Source organism: Rhipicephalus microplus, chromosome 6 (genome assembly GCF_043290135.1).
Source record: "Rhipicephalus microplus isolate Deutch F79 chromosome 6, USDA_Rmic, whole genome shotgun sequence".
Taxonomy (NCBI): Eukaryota; Metazoa; Arthropoda; class Arachnida; order Ixodida; family Ixodidae; genus Rhipicephalus; species Rhipicephalus microplus.
In genome coordinates, this window is record NC_134705.1 from 176,920,634 (window position 1) to 176,937,462 (window position 16,829).

Below are 16,829 nucleotides of genomic sequence, written 5' to 3' on the forward strand. Positions count from 1 at the left end.
TACGCCCACCAGAGTTCACTTACTCTCAACACCGATGCTCTACACTCCGTGCCTCGAACGTGGTGCCTCGCGAGTCGGGCCGGCCGGCGCCATTGAAAAATATCTCGTCCATGCGTGTGGTTGTGGTCGTCGCTTTGTCACTCATGGCTGAAGAACACAAAATGTGCGCTCACGAGGCAAGGAAACGCCCACCAGAGTTCACTTACTCTCAACACCGATGCTCTACACTCCGTGCCTCGAACGTGGTGCCTCGCGAGTCGGGCCGGCCGGCGCCATTGAAAAATATCTCGTCCATGCGTGTGGTTGTGGTCGTCGCTTTGTCACTCATGGCTGAAGAACACAAAATGTGCGCTCACGAGGCAAGGAAGCACAAGAACTTTCGTACACAAACATGAACACAGGCAACAAAACAACTAAAAGCACAATGTGGCCAGCGTCACTAGCAGCATCGCTATATTTAGCGAATTCGTTTTTATTTGAAGATATCTTTATGGTTTGTTAGCCTCTTACCTCCTTAATAGTGTTTTTTTTAGTAAAAACCCCAGAACGAGGATTCACGAAAAAATCGATAGAGATGAAATTAGAATACTTTTCCGAAAATCAAACAGCGCCAGCTGAGCTCCCTCGTGCCAACTGTTACAACCTTTTCATTGCCATGTGACACTGCCACAACTCCTTCTCCGTCGAACCACCTAGGGGAGATTTACGTTGACGGTGTTCAACGGAGTTTAGTGGTGGCAGTGTAACAAGGGTATAATACCTTTTCTCACTGAGGGAGGGGAAACCCGTTCCGCGCGCCGAGAAAAGGGGAATCGCGAGTGCTGGCCGCAGGGGTGTTCCATCCCCTCGCAAGAAGCTTCATTGACTCTCGAAGGGACAGTGATGTGCCCGCAACCAGGCTGTTGTGCTGCCGTAAAAGGGAAAGGGAGGCTAGGCGCATGTGCTCCCCACAGCGTGTGAAATGTATGCAAGGGCAGCCCAGGCGTAGAGCCTCCCACGTCGGTAGGACATGAAGTCTCCCCCGTCCAGTCGATGCAAACTATGTAGATGGTTACATGAAGTCAAGACAGTGTGCCAATATGCAAAAACAGAGAGGACGAATGCAGTGAGTGTGTGAGCGGGCAGAGCACGTGAATTTGCGAGGAGACTATCAGTGTTATTTGTTGCGTATACCAACAGATAACGAAAGTTGCCAACATGTTCTTTTGGGGGCATTTACTGGGACAAGAAACCACCACCTCCCCTTAACATCATTTGGTACATAAAAGCGCAGTTGACTGCTAAGTCCATTGCTCTGTGCACGGGTGTGTGGTGCAGCCTTTCCAAAATAAAGCCAGGGTTGTGACTTGGATTGCTAGATGTTGTAATGCAATAAAGTTGTAGCTCATGCCTGAAGGAAGCCCCCCACCTGTGTCAAAATTAGAAAGGAATCGCTGCATTTGTTGACTCATTTATTTTCGATGAAACTTTAAAACGGGTTTTATGCCATGATAGCTTTGTCGATTCAAGCTGATAATAACTTTGATCCCCATGGAAGCCTGCGAGGGAACGAAAATGTGTTAATGAGACCGGGAAATTTGTAAAATTGGGTTTTGTTGTATTGAATTTTCAGCTCTTCAGCTGTTTATCAAAATTCACAAAGTATTGTTGTGCGCCGTGAACGAGAATGATCGTGAGCGGCCCCAGCTCTGAGTAAAGCCGCACATTGTGCAGGCAGTGGCAGTGGGCGGCGACTGGCTGGCCGCGTGCTGTAGCTCCGGGATGGTGCGTACGTGGACGTTTGGCGGCTTGCAGAAAGCCGTGTGGCGTGCACCGGGACCGGTGGTTGCGCTCGTTGCGAGCGGTCGCTCTCTCGCCCTGATCTACCACCAAGGAGCAGGTGAGTTTCGTTGATGTCACATGACCACATATTTGACTGCATTCGTTGAAGAAAAATGCCGAGATCAAAACTAAGTGTTTTTTATTTAGATAACTGGCCTGGTTTTATTTCACCTGCTTAACATCGTACGAAAGCATTTTAATCTTTACGTGCTTGGCATGTCAATTTCTGCTTGTCAACAACAAATAAATCTATCTACCCAGATGTGCATGAAAATATGCATATATTTTCTTGATTATATATATAGTTGTCAAAGCCCATCAAAATCCATGGACTTTTTTTGTCTCGATCTGTGTCAGTTTTTGTGAAAATCTATGGTCCACATCCTCTTGTTGGGAATGTGCAATGGGTGCAGTCGTGCGATCTTAATTGATGCGCGGTGACGGACATTCGTATCGGTAACGCCGTGCAGGTGTCACAGCCGAGCGCCAGGCACTGGCCGTGGTTCAGTACGACGTGGGGGCTGGCGTCCTTGGACCTCCCGTCCCGGTGCCCTTGGCCGAGAGGCAGCGGCTTGCTTGGGCAGGGTGGGTGTACACAATTTCGGTTCCTGAGATCCCCACGACACGGCTGATAGTTTTTATAGTGGAGCTGATAAGATCGAATTTGCTTTGCCGCATGCCGTCAGTGGAAAATTGTCGTGATCATGAACTGGCGCGCTCTCTCTTCGTCCTCTTTTTTTTTATTTTCTGCTTCACTCCCAGAACACGTGCGCAGGTTTTGTCTGCCTGGGTGGAACAGCAACTACGGTGCTCTGCTGCTGACCAGAAGGTCGCGGTTAAACTGCAGCCGCAGCAGTCGCATTACGATTGAGGCGAAACGGTAGAGGCCCGTGTACTGTGCGATGTCGGTGCACGTTAAGGGGCACCAGACGGTCGAGATTTCCGGAGCCCTCCGCTAGGGCGTCTCTCATAAACATATGGGGGGTTTCGAGATCTAGCACCTTACATGTGCAGACTTCTCCGGTGCCGTATTCAATAACTCTGATGGGCGAGACAAGCACAGAAAGAGAGAAATTTGCGGCAAAGGAAAGATCTTGGCCATGTGCGCCTTGAACCCGCGCACCTGTGATCCGAAGATGGGCGTCGTAGCCGGTCTGATATCCAGGCATGCTGCATTGCATAGCATTGTATGGTGTGGTATAGCAAGGGATGGGAAAGGAAACTGTGGCTGAAGAGCAAGAAGGAGGAGGGTACAAAGTAAAGCATTGGCATAGAAGTAAAGAGAAAGTGAGAAATAGAGTGTTGTGAGGGTGAGGAAGAGGGTATAGAGTAAAGCATAGTGTAAAAAAAAAGAAAAGAAAGACAAATAGAGAAAAGGAACGATAAGAAAGAAAGTCAAAGATAGAGAAAAATAGAGAATAAGAGGTAGGAAGAAGTATAGACGAAAGAAAAAAAAATTAAACAGTGAAAAATAGAAATACCCTCAAACCTCGGTATAACAAACCCGGATATAACGAAATATCAGTTATAACGAAGTAAACTAAGAGTTGTCTTGCAATAGATAGTGTTCTGGATTTATCTTTATCGCAAATTTTTAGATGTAAGGAAGCTATTTTTGTGTAAGGTGCAACTTCGTTATAATGAGGTGTGAGTGTAGAGGGAGAGAGACAAATAGAAATAGACACAGAAAGAAAAACAAAGCAAGCACATCCATGTATAGTGTGGTACAGCTAGCTGTGATGAGGAAGGTGAGAAGGAAGAAGTCAAGCCAAGCCAAGACCAGTTAGGAGCACATCAATTCTGCTGTGACCAAGCCTTGTGCAAGCTGCATTGATTTTGAAGACATTTAGTTGTGCAATATTCCCGTCAGCCATTTAGACAGAGCCTAATGAGAGAAAGCTTCTTTCAATATTATTAATAATAATAATAAAACATCCTACTCATAAGAAATAAGAAGTCAGTTTGCAATACTTGAATGAGGGAGGGAATATTATTTTGCGGGCAAGGGTAGCCCGATGGAGCCTTACATTGAGAACTGTACACTCAAAGCTTAAGAGGAACGGAGAACTGAAAGACATGATGAAGTACATTAAACTTGCTTTGGCATTGCTTTATGTAGGAGTTATGCTGTTGCAACTGAAAAGAAAATGCGAGGTTCAAGACAATGTCATCTCCACCTTGCTCAGAATATGCATTGTGGTACCTAAAATGTCCAACACTTAGAGTGAGCAAACGCAAACAGCGCTTTCAAAAGCCTGTGCACATTTCAGCCTGCATGGCTCCGTTTTACAAGAGAGCAGTTCGCAAGAAAAGAAATTTACAAAGCTTTAACTTCGCAAAGCTTTAACTAGAACCAAAACTTCATGAAATTGATGACACAGTTGCTTTTTTTTTGGTGAAATCACGTAAGCAAATGCTTATTGTAATGCAACGAAGCATTTCACAAAAGCACTAATGGCATGGCGGAGCCTTTTGTAGTACTTGTTACCGGTCTGTGTGGTAGATGCTTACCAGAACACACAAGCGCGGTTAGTTCAGCACCTTGTCTTTTGTTCACTCAGTGCGCTGTGTCTAATGCTGCTTGTTCTTGGTTAAAAATGTATCAACCAGCCTAGTTACGACCACTCCTGGCAGTTTTCAGTTTATTTTGTAAGTTCCCAAAATCAATGCAACCGGATGTCATTGCACTTGTTTGATTCAGTGAAACGGTAAAGCCCCGCGTACTGTCTGATGTTAATGGATGTTAAAGAACACTGCACGGTCTTCATTTCCAGAACCTTCTGCTACGGCATGCCTCTCATATCATGGTTTTGGTACGTAAAGCCCCACAAGTGATTATTATTGCGCAGGTACACCGACGAAGGCTCACTTGCGTATGTGGACTCCGATGGTGTCGTCTCCATACTGGGCTCCTCGTATGGCTGGACTCCCATTTGCAACACCCGGGACAATGTACGTACCTCGAGCTGTTATGCCTGTCTGCTCGTCACTGAAGTACAAGCCTCTACGGTCAACATCTGTGTTGACCGAGGCTCGCATGCAGTTGGCTGTTGAATTGATACCACTGAAGCACACATGTGCCCCATGGTGTTGATGCAAAGTTCATTCTACGTTCGCTTGTATAAAATAAAAAAATTTTTAAATGCGGCTTGTCACTGGAGCCGTTTTGCCAAGTCGTCCTGTAATATTCAAGGCAGCGAGAAGACAAGACTGCTTGTGGAAACAGCTTGGGACACACCTCGTGTTCAAGGATTTTTCGCACTGTTTGCATGTGTCTATTGAATGTATTACAGATATCTCAAACCTCGATACAACTAACCCGGATGTCACGTAATGCTGGTTATAACGAAGTAAATGAAAAATAGTTTTGCAATAGATATAGTGTTAGGAATAAACCTTTATAACCAATTTTTGGATATAACAATCTTTGTTTTGTGTAAGATGCAACTTTGTTATACTCAAACCTCGTTATAACGAAGTTGCATCCTACACAAAAATAAGTTTTTTATATTAGAAAATTTGTTATCAAGTTTTATTCTTAACACTATATTCATTACAAGACTATTTATCACTTATTTTATTATACCCTATATTTCATTATATCCAAATTCGTTATATCGAGGTCTGAGTGTTAACAAGGCTTGCCTGTGTACGACATCTGGTACACCAAAGAGACCACTTCTGTTTTCTTCCATCTATAGGGTTTTTCATCATCATGTCTGGTTTTGCAGGTGAAGAATCAGTCGGATCACTACTTTGTGCTCGGTGTTAGCGAGACACGCCAGCAAGTTCGGTAGGTTCTCAGCAATGTCCTTGCACACGGAGGGCACCTCAGTGGCGTGCATCCTTACTCGCAGGGCCTTGCTGTGCAAGGGTTCCCGCTACCCGGCCACTTTGCCGCGGCCTGTCATGGTCATGTTGGACTTCAGTTTGCCTTACCTGGGGACGGAGTCCGAGAAGGGGCAAATGGAGGTGCAACCCCCTTTCCTTTTATTGCCTCAACATTTACACTGCACTGCACTGTAACTAGAAGAATAAGGATGGGGTGGATCACATTCGGCAAGCATTCTCAAATCATGAATGGTAATCTGCCACTAACCCTCAAGAGGAAGGTATATAACAGCTGCATCTGGCCAGTACTTACCTATGGAGCAGAAACCTGCAGTCTTACATAGAGGGTTCAACTTAAATTGAGGACAACACAGCAAGCGTTGGAAAAGAAAATGATAAAAGTAACCTTAACAGACAAGAAGAGAGCAGAGTGGGTCGGGGAACAAACAGGGGTTGAAGATATCATGAAATCAAGAAAAAGAAATAGACATGGGCCGGACATGTAGGCAGGATAATTGGTGGTCATGAAGGGTAACTGGCTGGATTCCCAGAGAAGGCAAACGCACGAAGGGGAGACAGAAAGTTAGGTGGGCCGATGAGATTAAAAAGTTTGCGGGTATAACGTGGCAACGGAAAGCACAAGACCGGGTTGATTGACGGATCATGGGCGGGGCCTTTGCCCGGCAGTGGGCATAATCAGGCTAATGATGATGATGATGTTCCGGGGGTTGCCACCTATTCGACGACCGCTCTCCATCACACGGCAAACGATTTGGAAAATGTGTTCAGAGAAAACGCGTGCAAGTCAACTGTAAGACTACTGGCACCGTAACAGGAGTTTCAATTTGTTGCTTTTGATTCCTGTGCAGTAGCAGTGAGACTTAATTTTGTAGTTATAATTAAGTCCCGTATAAACAAGGTTTGTTATATTGAGGTCACAAATACATCATGCTTTATGGACTTCGAGTCATAAAAACTGAAATGCATCGCTATATTGATAACTTTATTTATTCAGGTTTGTTGCATTGAGGTTTAACTGTATGTAGCAATTCTCCCACAACGTAACACTAAGATTGATTGATTGAGCGATTGGTTGATTGAACTCACTGTGGTGGTCTAGTTATGGTGCTTGGCTGCCTACCCACAAGTCATGAGATTAAACCTCAGCCGCGGCGACTGCATTTCAATAGAAGTGAAATGCTAGAAGCTCGTGTGTTCGAAAGAACCTCGTGTGGTCAAAATTCTCATATCTCACAAGAATATGGTTCTGGGATGTAAAACCCTTACAATTATAATTATTGTTTAGGCATGTGCGAATTCGAAGGCTTGAAGCGAATTCAAAGTGAATAGTGATTTGGTTTGAATAATTTATAATCAATTTTGAAGGTTCTAAGCGAGTTTGAAGCGACTAATGATTTGGTTTGAATAATTTATAATCAATTTTGAAGGTTCTAAGCGAGTTTGAAGCGACTAATGATTTGGTTTGAAATAATTTTTAATCAAGATCGATTAGTATATGTCAGTTACAAAGAAAAATGAGTATATTTGTCATGTACTTAGTAACCTGCATGATATTTCTTTAAAAATTGACACAAGGCCTGTGCAAATGTCATTATTCTGTAAATTGTAAAGAACTCTGAATAGTAGCAGGACATGACTTTTGGTAGAATGCTAGTGATAACGTGTAAAATATGTTACACTTTCAAATTTACTATACTTAGAGCATATAGGCGGGCATGACAAGCTCTTAAAATTAAAAAAAGAAAAAGAAGAATCGATGCAAGGGTAGCGTGTTCGTTGAACCGTGACGTTGACCCTCAATGATCAGATCGGGCTCATCCAGAGAGCAGGGCAGACAGCGAAAGACAGTGGAGCCCTGAACTAAGGACCGTGACCATGAGCAAAGCTCCTTTGGGGAAAACCGTAGAAAATTTCTTTGCCTGTTTACATTAAGTTTGTCATCATCATCATCAAGTGGGGATTCACGGCAAAGTGGATTTCCGCCGGAAAGGTGTATTCAGGATGTTGCACTCCTCTACTGCAGCGAAACCACCTTTACAGGGGTTACATGCAGTTTATTTGTTAATTTTGAATATTTCGAAATTTCCATTAATTTAAATTCGAATCGAAGCGAATTCGAATACGCCAGTAATCATTCGTATATTCAAAATGCATGAGTGATTGCGCAAGCCTGTTATTGTTGTTTCATTGATTGAAGAGGACATTCCCGCTGTAAGTTGCTGCAGCTAGGCTTTCTCGTCGACAGGAGGAGCTGTGGCGTGCCTGGCGCCTGGAGGAGGCCCTGAAAAGAGTGGGCGAGGAGGGACAGCAGCTGGTTGATGTCAGCAATCGGAGGCAGCTGCTCCTGCTCAAGCTGTTTGCGGTGCGCATCATACTCTTATTGGCATTTGCTGATCTGCCAAGCACTTTAGCTTGGCGAATTCAGCTCCGTTTGTTTGGCGGTGCTTTTGTACTGTAGCTTCAACTAATGTTATGCCGTGTTCTTGTTTTGTGTAATATGTGCTGCCTTTCGTGCCACTTCATTGTAATGCAGGTAATAATAGAAGGCATCAGTACGCTAGAAACTTCGTGTAAATTTCATAATAAGCTACTCTCAAGAAGCATTTGAACATGCTCAAAAAGTGCCAACAACTGCTAAAGTAAACAGATCTTGATGAAGATGCCTGTAAAGGATTTTTATAAATGAGAGCATCTTATGAAACATCAGAATGTCTTGGAAGTATCCTATGAAACAAATAGTCGTATTACTGTTTTTACAGTAGACTCCAAGTAAACGGAAATCTGTTAAGCGAAACTACTTCCTAAACGGAACCATTGCCTCTGCAATACTTGACTTCGGGCATGTATACTGCACCCATGTTCATCTCTCAGTGAACGGAACTCCTGTTAAATGGAATATACTTTCCCAATTCTTAAAGGTTCCGTTTACCGAGAGCCTACTGTATATCAGTGCCACGAAACATTAATTCTTTCCGTTATTCATCCAAAAACTGGTGTTCTTTGAAATTTTTCTTCAAAAACGTTTCACTTACCGCATGCAGCTGGCAGCCAAGGCAGAGCGAGAGGTGCGAGCGCTGGATGTGGCACGTCTCATGGACTCTGAGCAGCTGATCCAGGGAGCAGTGGAGTACGCCTCCAAGAGCCGACGGCTTGTGCTGGCACAGCGCGTCGAGCGTCTTCTACTCGAACAGGACTCTCCGTCGCAAAGTGCCCCTGTGGCTCGGTAAGTCGAGAGCAGTCTGTTGTTACATACGACCGCGACTTGGATTGCAGCAGTGTGGATCCCGCTCTTGATGTGAGCCAGAGCATGCGTGTCTGAGCTAAACATGCAGTTGCTTGCCAGAGCAGTTGGAGGCTGGAGGAGTGAAGACGTTAGCCCGTCTTCTGTTCCAAACAGACGAGGTGCGGGAGTTGCATGATTTAACGACAATCACTCTCTGAGGCCAAAGTGAGCACGCCTTAGCGCACTCCAAGTCTGAGCGTTGTGCTTCGAAAGAGCGAGCTTAACATATTCAGAGAGTTCGATTTTGACCAGCGGAATTTTACGTGGGTAGCTGCAAAAACTCTGTAGTGCTTTGTTATTTGGATGTACCGTATAAGTTGTCAGGTGGGAGGGTGCCGCCTACTGCCCTACGTGGATTGACGCTCTAAAAACTGTTGCCACTGCACACATGGGCCGCCGTCCCTATCGTGGATAGAGGTCCTCGCAGAGTAACAAAGTTTAAACGCTGTAACAAGACGACTAGTAGGTACAGAACGTGTGCACTCTTATGCTGTCAGTGCACCTGTTTTGTGTTTTCTCCAGTCCTCGTCTTGTTCCTGCGCCAAAAAATTTACTCTGTGATACCAACGAGGCTTAAAGACTATCGTTTTGCAGTCTATAAGGCTTCACTGCACGGTCTAGTGGTTGTGGTGCTTGAATGCTGACCCGAAGGATGCGAGATCCAACATCGGTCGCCGCAGCTGCGTTTCGGTCTATGGAGGCGAACTGCTAGAGGCCGACGTGCTTAGGTGCGCATAAGAAACCCCCGGTGGTTGAAATTTGTGGAGCCCTTCACTACGGTGTGTCCCATTATCATATAGTTTCAGGACATAAAACCCCGAGAGTTTTTGTAATTATTTTTCAATTATTTACTCCAAAGTACCAGCGAGGCTTAACATCTGTGTTTGTGCAGTCTATAAGACTCTTTCTACAGTGATATTAGTCTAAAAACTGGCACACAAATGCATTCTCCTAGCAGCAGCTTTCGTAACTGAGAAATCACTATACCTGACTTGACTCTCTGTATGTACCACGTGTAAATTTAGTGTTGCACTCGCGTTATTAACTACTTCTATGACACGCATAAGTTGAATTTGTCTGCGCTTTAATGGTACAAAAGAGATCACTGACGAGATCAGTCTGCAAAAGAGATTTTCATTTTGTGATGCAATCTTTATTTTCTGTTGAGTGATGCACTTCACTTTTTTCTCTCTTTCACTTGTTAAGGTTTGTTACGTTAACTTCGAAGTGGCCGAAATTAGGGTAATAACTTGTAAGTTCTTTAAAATGCCATCCACTTTGCTTTTCTTAGAATAGAAAAGTGTCGTCAGAAGTTCTGTAATTCTTGGTCAGATCTCAGCATATGACGAATGAACACAGTTCACGTTTGGAAACATATTGTTGGCACAAACCAGACAGGTGTGCCGGTCCATCCCACCTATGGGCAAGCGTAGGCCTGACCCACCATCACATGCGGTACTGAAGCGCAAGCCGTTGCATCTATCCTGGAAGCGGCCAGCTGACTGCGCGAGTATAGATGGTGAGTTGGCCGCCTGAATGCCGAGGTTGCACTTTTTTCAATATAACTCTGCGAGTATAATGCAAGGCCAGTCTGTTTTTCTGTACGTTTTAAAGGGCCCCTCACTAAGGCACTGCAAACGGAGGGTACACACGGAGTCCACTCAGAATGTAGACAGCTCTCAACGATCATGTGTGCGAAGTATGGAATGGCTGCGTTGCATGAAAACTGGCAAAAGTTTGTGCGAAAGGTCGCAAACCTTTTCGAAAGAGGCATTATCTGAAAGAGAGCGAAAGTAACACAAATGCAGGCCCATAGGCATCTGCAAGGTTCTTGATTAGGAGGAGCAAATATCTATGGCAGACCCCCCCCCCCCTGTGCGTGTGGGAATGCCTATTTGCATGCCTGTGTAACGCCAGCTCCTACGTAATTTTCTTGCAGTGTCATGGAACGTGGCACATCAGTTCGATTCTGCATACAATGTAGAGGGTACAGGACAATGCCCTACAGATGTGCCGCGTTAGAGCTGCTTGAAGCAGAGGACAACGACAGAAAAGGACTAAGTGTCGACTTGCAAGCAACGCATTATTCTGTGCAAAGAGAGTTTAAGTCGGTATTAGTTCATCCACCATAGTCTTGTGTATCGAGTTGCTTCTCATTTCCTCGAACATATATCAGCCAGCCCAAATAAGCACTTTAGTGCATAGTAATGTATAAAGAAATAGAGGGGGGGTGGGGCTTTGGTCACATGAACAGGACACGCTGTTTCGCCTCTGACAGCGAATAAAAGCGTGGGAAAAGCTACCCGCTAGACGAGAGAAAGGAAGAGTGTATCTACTTCAGTACTATACTTGGTTACAGCACGGAAAAAAAAAAAAGAAAACAGATGTAAGCTTTGTCCGCAGATTTGCGTTGTGCCTGCCCTTCACCTGTGAAATACAGTTCTGCTAGCTGGTTTCAGCTCGAACTGTATGTACTCTTTCTTGGTTAATGTGAATACTGCGCATATTAAAAATGAAAGGATTGTTCTCACTACCTAAAACCTTATGTTAAAGTGAGCAGCAATGACAAAATCCCTGACAGAACTGACCAAGATGTTCCAGTTTCTGACCTATAACCAGCAACAGAAGTGCATCTGTATGCACAAGTCATATGACTGCCTATCGAACAAATCTGAAAACACCTGAGGAGCGCTTGACGTCGTGAAAAGGAGCATGTCAGAGGTACAGTGACGGATGTCGGCGGCACCGTCATTTTTTGTCATGTTGTGGCCGACTTTTGTGAACCTCACATTTCTGAGGCACGGTGATAGGGGCACTTTGACTTCTTGCTCTCCCCAATAACGATTCAGTGTAAAAGAGTTATTTGAGTAAAACAATCCCTAGATCACCAGCACATAACCAAAATTCACACTACAGGGAAGGTTGAAGGGCCCTTAAGGTTGCAGTTGGGGCTCGTTGATATGTCTTCATCAAGTAATGTGCTGTTAGGTAAGACACGGATCGAGAAAAAACAAAAAAAAAACAAAAGGCAACTCCTCACGAATCACCCTGTGCCATCTCATTTTTTCTTTCTCTCTGCCCATACCATACCTGGCAGTGCATAACATGATGAAAGACCCCTTTAGGGTTTCCCACCTCACTAAGTTGCTGTACCGGTTCTTTCCTCAGTAGCGTCTTTGCCTTCCGATGAGCATCGCACCGCACCAGAACCACCCGTGACCAGAGGGAACCCGTTCAAGGTGACCAAGGTGAGCCACCAGTTATACGCATCAGTTATTCTCACATTGCATTGTTGCTGCAAGGGCGGTACACTCTGTTGGCGCTGCAAATGTTGTAGCGTCAGTGCCTCTCAGCTATGCAGGCACTACGTCAGATGTTCCAATTTGTATATGTGCGGGGAACTCCTAGTGGACAGGTGAAAGCGATAGGCGGGGGGGGGGCACTTGCACAGAGAGGAGGAATGTGATTAACGCGATGCGTGGAATGAAGCCATGTGGACTTTTGTGCCATCTGGTATGCAGCCTCTAATGTGGCCTCTAATGCGGCCTCTTAAGCTATGTGGCAAAGAATGGTCAAACAAGTGTCACAAAATTTAATCTCAGCAGCATGTAAATAAGATGTGTGCTCTGCAGCTTCATTCAAGCTGTTTCTGTATTTGCTTTTTAGTGTGAATATCTGAAAAAAGCGTGCTCGTATGCATATGTCGTAGAAGTTAGCTTTTACGGCCATAACATTGGAAAGGAGAAACATTTCTGCTGTCCCCAACCAGAATGCCTTAAAGCTTGCAGTAGTTCACTTCGCCTTCATCTCTTTTTCTTTTTGAAAGCTCGGAAATCAAGTCTGAAATGGCATTACCGTATAGTGCCGCCACTGCTGGTGCGTCACTGGCTGTCGTTAGTTGGGCTAACTGCATTTAACGAAGACTACAGGTTTTCCCACTCACTTTAATCTAAGTGCCAGCTTAAATAATCTGCTTGCCATTGAAATAATCTGAGCGCCGAGCTATTTAATCCATGTGCCAAACATTTAATCCAAGCGCCAACATATTTAATTCAAGCGCCAACTCAATGAGGCTGTGTGCAAGTAAGTTTAATCCAAGTGCCACCATGTTTAATCCAATTCCCAATGACTTTAATTCAGGTGCCAGTCAGTTTAATCTATGCACCGAAAACACATAGTTGGCCACTTTATATAGTATAAATGTCAGAATAATGTAAACATGAAGTCACAGGAAGAACTTTTCCCTCGCATATACATGCTAGCGCTTATGAAATGAAGAGCGAAGTGCTTTTTCCCACCAACATTTTGGTGTCATAGCTTCAAAATAAAAAGTAAACAGTGCATATTAATTGCATTTACAGGTACTAAATGTATTTACTCATAGTCCATGTTAGTCTTTCATCGCTACTGCATTATTCCAACTAACCATGTACACCATCGCATGTGCATAGATTTGTGTCGTCTGCTCAGCAGACTGAATTTGGCTACTTATCCGCAGAGGCATTTGCAGCCTTCTGCCCAGGCCGGTGAGAACAATGGTGACCGACAGATGATATTCATTCGTTCTTGAAATCAGAAATAACCATTTAAAACTGAACTTGCATTTATTTGGGTTCATGTAGAATGAAGTTTTTTATAAAAGCATCAACGGAGATACTCCTGTTTTCACGTAAAAGACGACGCTAGTGTTGCTGAAGTGTGCTTAAAACCCGCGTTCATCGTATACACATAACTTTGTTGATGATGATAAAATAAACATTTATGTTCCGAAACAGTGTTCCCGAGCTTGAATGAAAAGATAACAGCTAATACGAATGTAAAATATGACTTCCGTTTCCTACATCAGGATCATGAGTTTACGTCTTATGTGCACTGCAGGACGAAAACCTCTTCGAATTATCTCTAACTCGCTCTGCCCTGAAAGGGCTTCCTATTTCATTGAAGACATACTTGCTTTTGACGCATCACTGCCAACAGCCATGTTTTCCATATCTTGCTATGCATTCCGGCACTCCGATAACCATATTCTGTCTTTCACATTACATGACCTGGCCCGGTCAGGTAATGCTATACAAATCCAGTTATGAACTTTGTTGATGAACACAAAATATTCGATAACATGCTCCTGCTTTTTCTTTCATTGCCACTGAAATGACTCCACCCGGGCCAAGCACTGATCTACAAACTTGTACACAGCAAAATATAGGCGCTCCAAACAAGGCCTAAGCGAACCACAACAGTAATTTTTTTTTTAATACTAGCGGCGAATTACAATAATAATGATTTTTTCTACCTTCCGAGTATTGTCTTTTATAATATAGGCACTGCATTTCAACTGAACTGTCATTTTTACGTCCCACATTCTGCTTTTTGTGCATGAATTAAACTGACTGGCACTTGAATTAAAGTCATTGGCAATTGGATTAAACACTGTGGCATTTGGTTTACATTCACTGGCACGTGGCCTCATTGAGTTGGCGCTAGGATTAAACATGTTGGCACTAGGATTAAATATTTGGCACATGAATTAAATAGCTCGGCACTCAGATTATTTAAATGGCATGCAGATTGTTTAAGCTGGCACTTGGATTAAAGTGAGCGAGAAAACCTGTAGTTTTAAAATTATAAAAAAGCTCTATGGCAAATTGCACAGTCAGCTCCGCCACCACGCAGTAGTGTCATGTCGTGAAGCGCGCTACAGACTTGAAGGGGCTCTTGTCACTGGACATAGCATTAACATGCCTTAAAAAACCAGCTTTTTAAATATTTTTTATTCTTCTAGAGGAGGAGGGGGGGATTGGGGGGTGGACAACCTAAAAATGGCTTTGCAGACCCCCATTTGAGAACCACTGGATTACATTGAGTAAGTATGGAGATACTGTTCGAACGTCTTCTTGTTTTACAGTCTCAGGAGAACCCAGTGGTGGACGGTGCCACTAATTGCGTGAAGCCGCGAGGAGATGCGGGCGTTGGTCGTCGGCAGATGACGCTGCAGTTTGGGGCTGCCCGCAGCGAAACTACCCCCGCACCCACCAAGTCTGGCGTGCAGCTGTACGTGGAATCGATTCGAGCAACTCTGCTCGAGGAGGAGCCGCATCTCGCAGAGGACCAGCTCGTTAGCCGGGCAGTGGCCCGGTTCAGGACTTTGTCTCAAGAAGAGCGAGCGGTGAGCCTTGACCCTTTCGGCTCTGGAATTTATTCATCACACCTACAATTTTTTTCAATGTAATATTCTGCTTCTTAACACGATAAGTAAGTGTCATTCATTGAAAAAATATGCGTGGTTGGCTTAAAGTTTGGAACCATGTCCTCAAATGAGGACATCAGGGCCCAATGGGTGCAGTGGAGGCAGAAATGATTCTTAGTGTCACGGTTTATTTTCATCAGAAACACCACTGAAATCAGTCGACGGCTTTTCAAAAGCTTTCCTGCACCATAATGTTTCTTTACACGCCTGTTCCTCATCCGGCTCATCTGACGCTTCCCGCGTTTCTAGGACGCAGTCATCGCTCCCAGCCTTTTGTTTGTTTGCTTGTTTGTTTCCCTGGCCTCATGGCTCACATCCACTCAGAGGGATTGGCCAAGAAAGCGTAGTGTATTTTTCTGTGAGCATTATATTATGTGTAAAAACGAATTTGTGTTATAATATGACTAATGTAAGAAAAACTACATCATATGACTAATGTAAGGAAAACCACATAAAAAGACAGCAAAAAAAAGTGGAAAAGTCAATTTCAGAAATTCTGAGATTTCAGGTGTTGTGACTACCACTCAGCTGCGTTTACTTCACCTCATCATTTAGATTAAAGAAATTTTTTTTTAAATACCAAACAATAATTATTCAAAAATGAAGTCATCGTCTTCTTCATCTTCACTATACCTGATGTCTGATAGGTTGCCATTGTCCAACTGAGGGAACATTTCATCCGCGTATTCGAGCGGCACTAATAGGAGCCTACGGGCTCTCGTCACAGAGTAGAAGAACTGAGGTGTCATTCCAGCACCTAAAAAGTAGACAAAAACAGCTGCACGGCCACGAGGCGCCACACAATCACCAGCGAAACGTGGCAACCACCGAGCCCTCGTGTACTCAAATGATGACAGATGCTCTTGTGCCCGCGATCGCTAAAATACACATTTTCCGAGAATGTCTGCAGTGATTATATCTTCTATATAGAGTTAAAATAATTCTGTTAAATTTTTATTGCGACATCAACAGCGGCTTACGAGCAAAAAAAATATCATAATGCACACCTAATTGGCCCAGCGTTTACTTCCTCGTCCTCAATCTTTTTTATTCGTCGCTGCTGCTCTGATGAACCTGACAACGCGAGAACTGATGTCAATGCCATTGGGGATGCTTTGCGGCTTATACAACTTAGATTTCAGTTTCTCTTTTTTTTAATGGCGTCAGAAACACCTTTTTTGGTCCTGTCCTCGCTTGAGGATACCAGTGCCCAAAGGGTTAAGTTGATTACTGCAGATTGACTCTGTACACCTGAGAGTTCAGCAGAATCTGATTTATGCGTATGTGGACAGGGTCGTCCACATCTAAAGTGACCACCTCATTATTATTCAAGACCTCGTGTAGCTGATGCTTGTTACACAATTTGAAAAGCTATTATTCCACTTATTGACACCACATGGCAGATGTTTTTCTTGTGAAGTAGAAAAAATGCTCTAGATTTAGTCAATTGAGTGCTATCAGGTGTTCTCCTTAAATGTGGCCAACCCTGCACAGTGCCGAATGACTGACACCCGACACTAAGACTTTTGATGCGACAACTGGCATGTCGCAGAAATAATCGCAACATGTTAATACCAATCTGGCCTCTAAAGGTAATGTAGGCTCCGGTTTAAGCTAGTCGAAATT

At 44.1% G+C, this 16,829-nt stretch overlaps 1 protein-coding gene across 2 annotated transcripts in view; it reads left to right on the top strand.

Annotated features, from left to right (window-relative positions):
• LOC142765685 (WD repeat and HMG-box DNA-binding protein 1-like) overlaps positions 1 to 16,829 on the top strand; it is a 39,764-nt gene that overhangs the window by 20,943 nt on the left and 1,992 nt on the right. The window contains exons 14-23 of one of the 2 annotated variants that reach the window (XM_075867126.1): positions 1,718 to 1,879; positions 2,292 to 2,406; positions 4,671 to 4,773; positions 5,553 to 5,614; positions 5,679 to 5,793; positions 7,919 to 8,035; positions 8,715 to 8,896; positions 10,351 to 10,475; positions 12,125 to 12,204; positions 14,862 to 15,122. In XM_075867126.1, coding sequence (XP_075723241.1) covers positions 1,718 to 1,879; positions 2,292 to 2,406; positions 4,671 to 4,773; positions 5,553 to 5,614; positions 5,679 to 5,793; positions 7,919 to 8,035; positions 8,715 to 8,896; positions 10,351 to 10,475; positions 12,125 to 12,204; positions 14,862 to 15,122 — 1,322 coding nt within the window. The remainder of the gene's footprint in view (positions 1 to 1,717; positions 1,880 to 2,291; positions 2,407 to 4,670; positions 4,774 to 5,552; positions 5,615 to 5,678; positions 5,794 to 7,918; positions 8,036 to 8,714; positions 8,897 to 10,350; positions 10,476 to 12,124; positions 12,205 to 14,861; positions 15,123 to 16,829) is intronic. The other variant, XM_075867127.1, reaches the window with a different exon arrangement.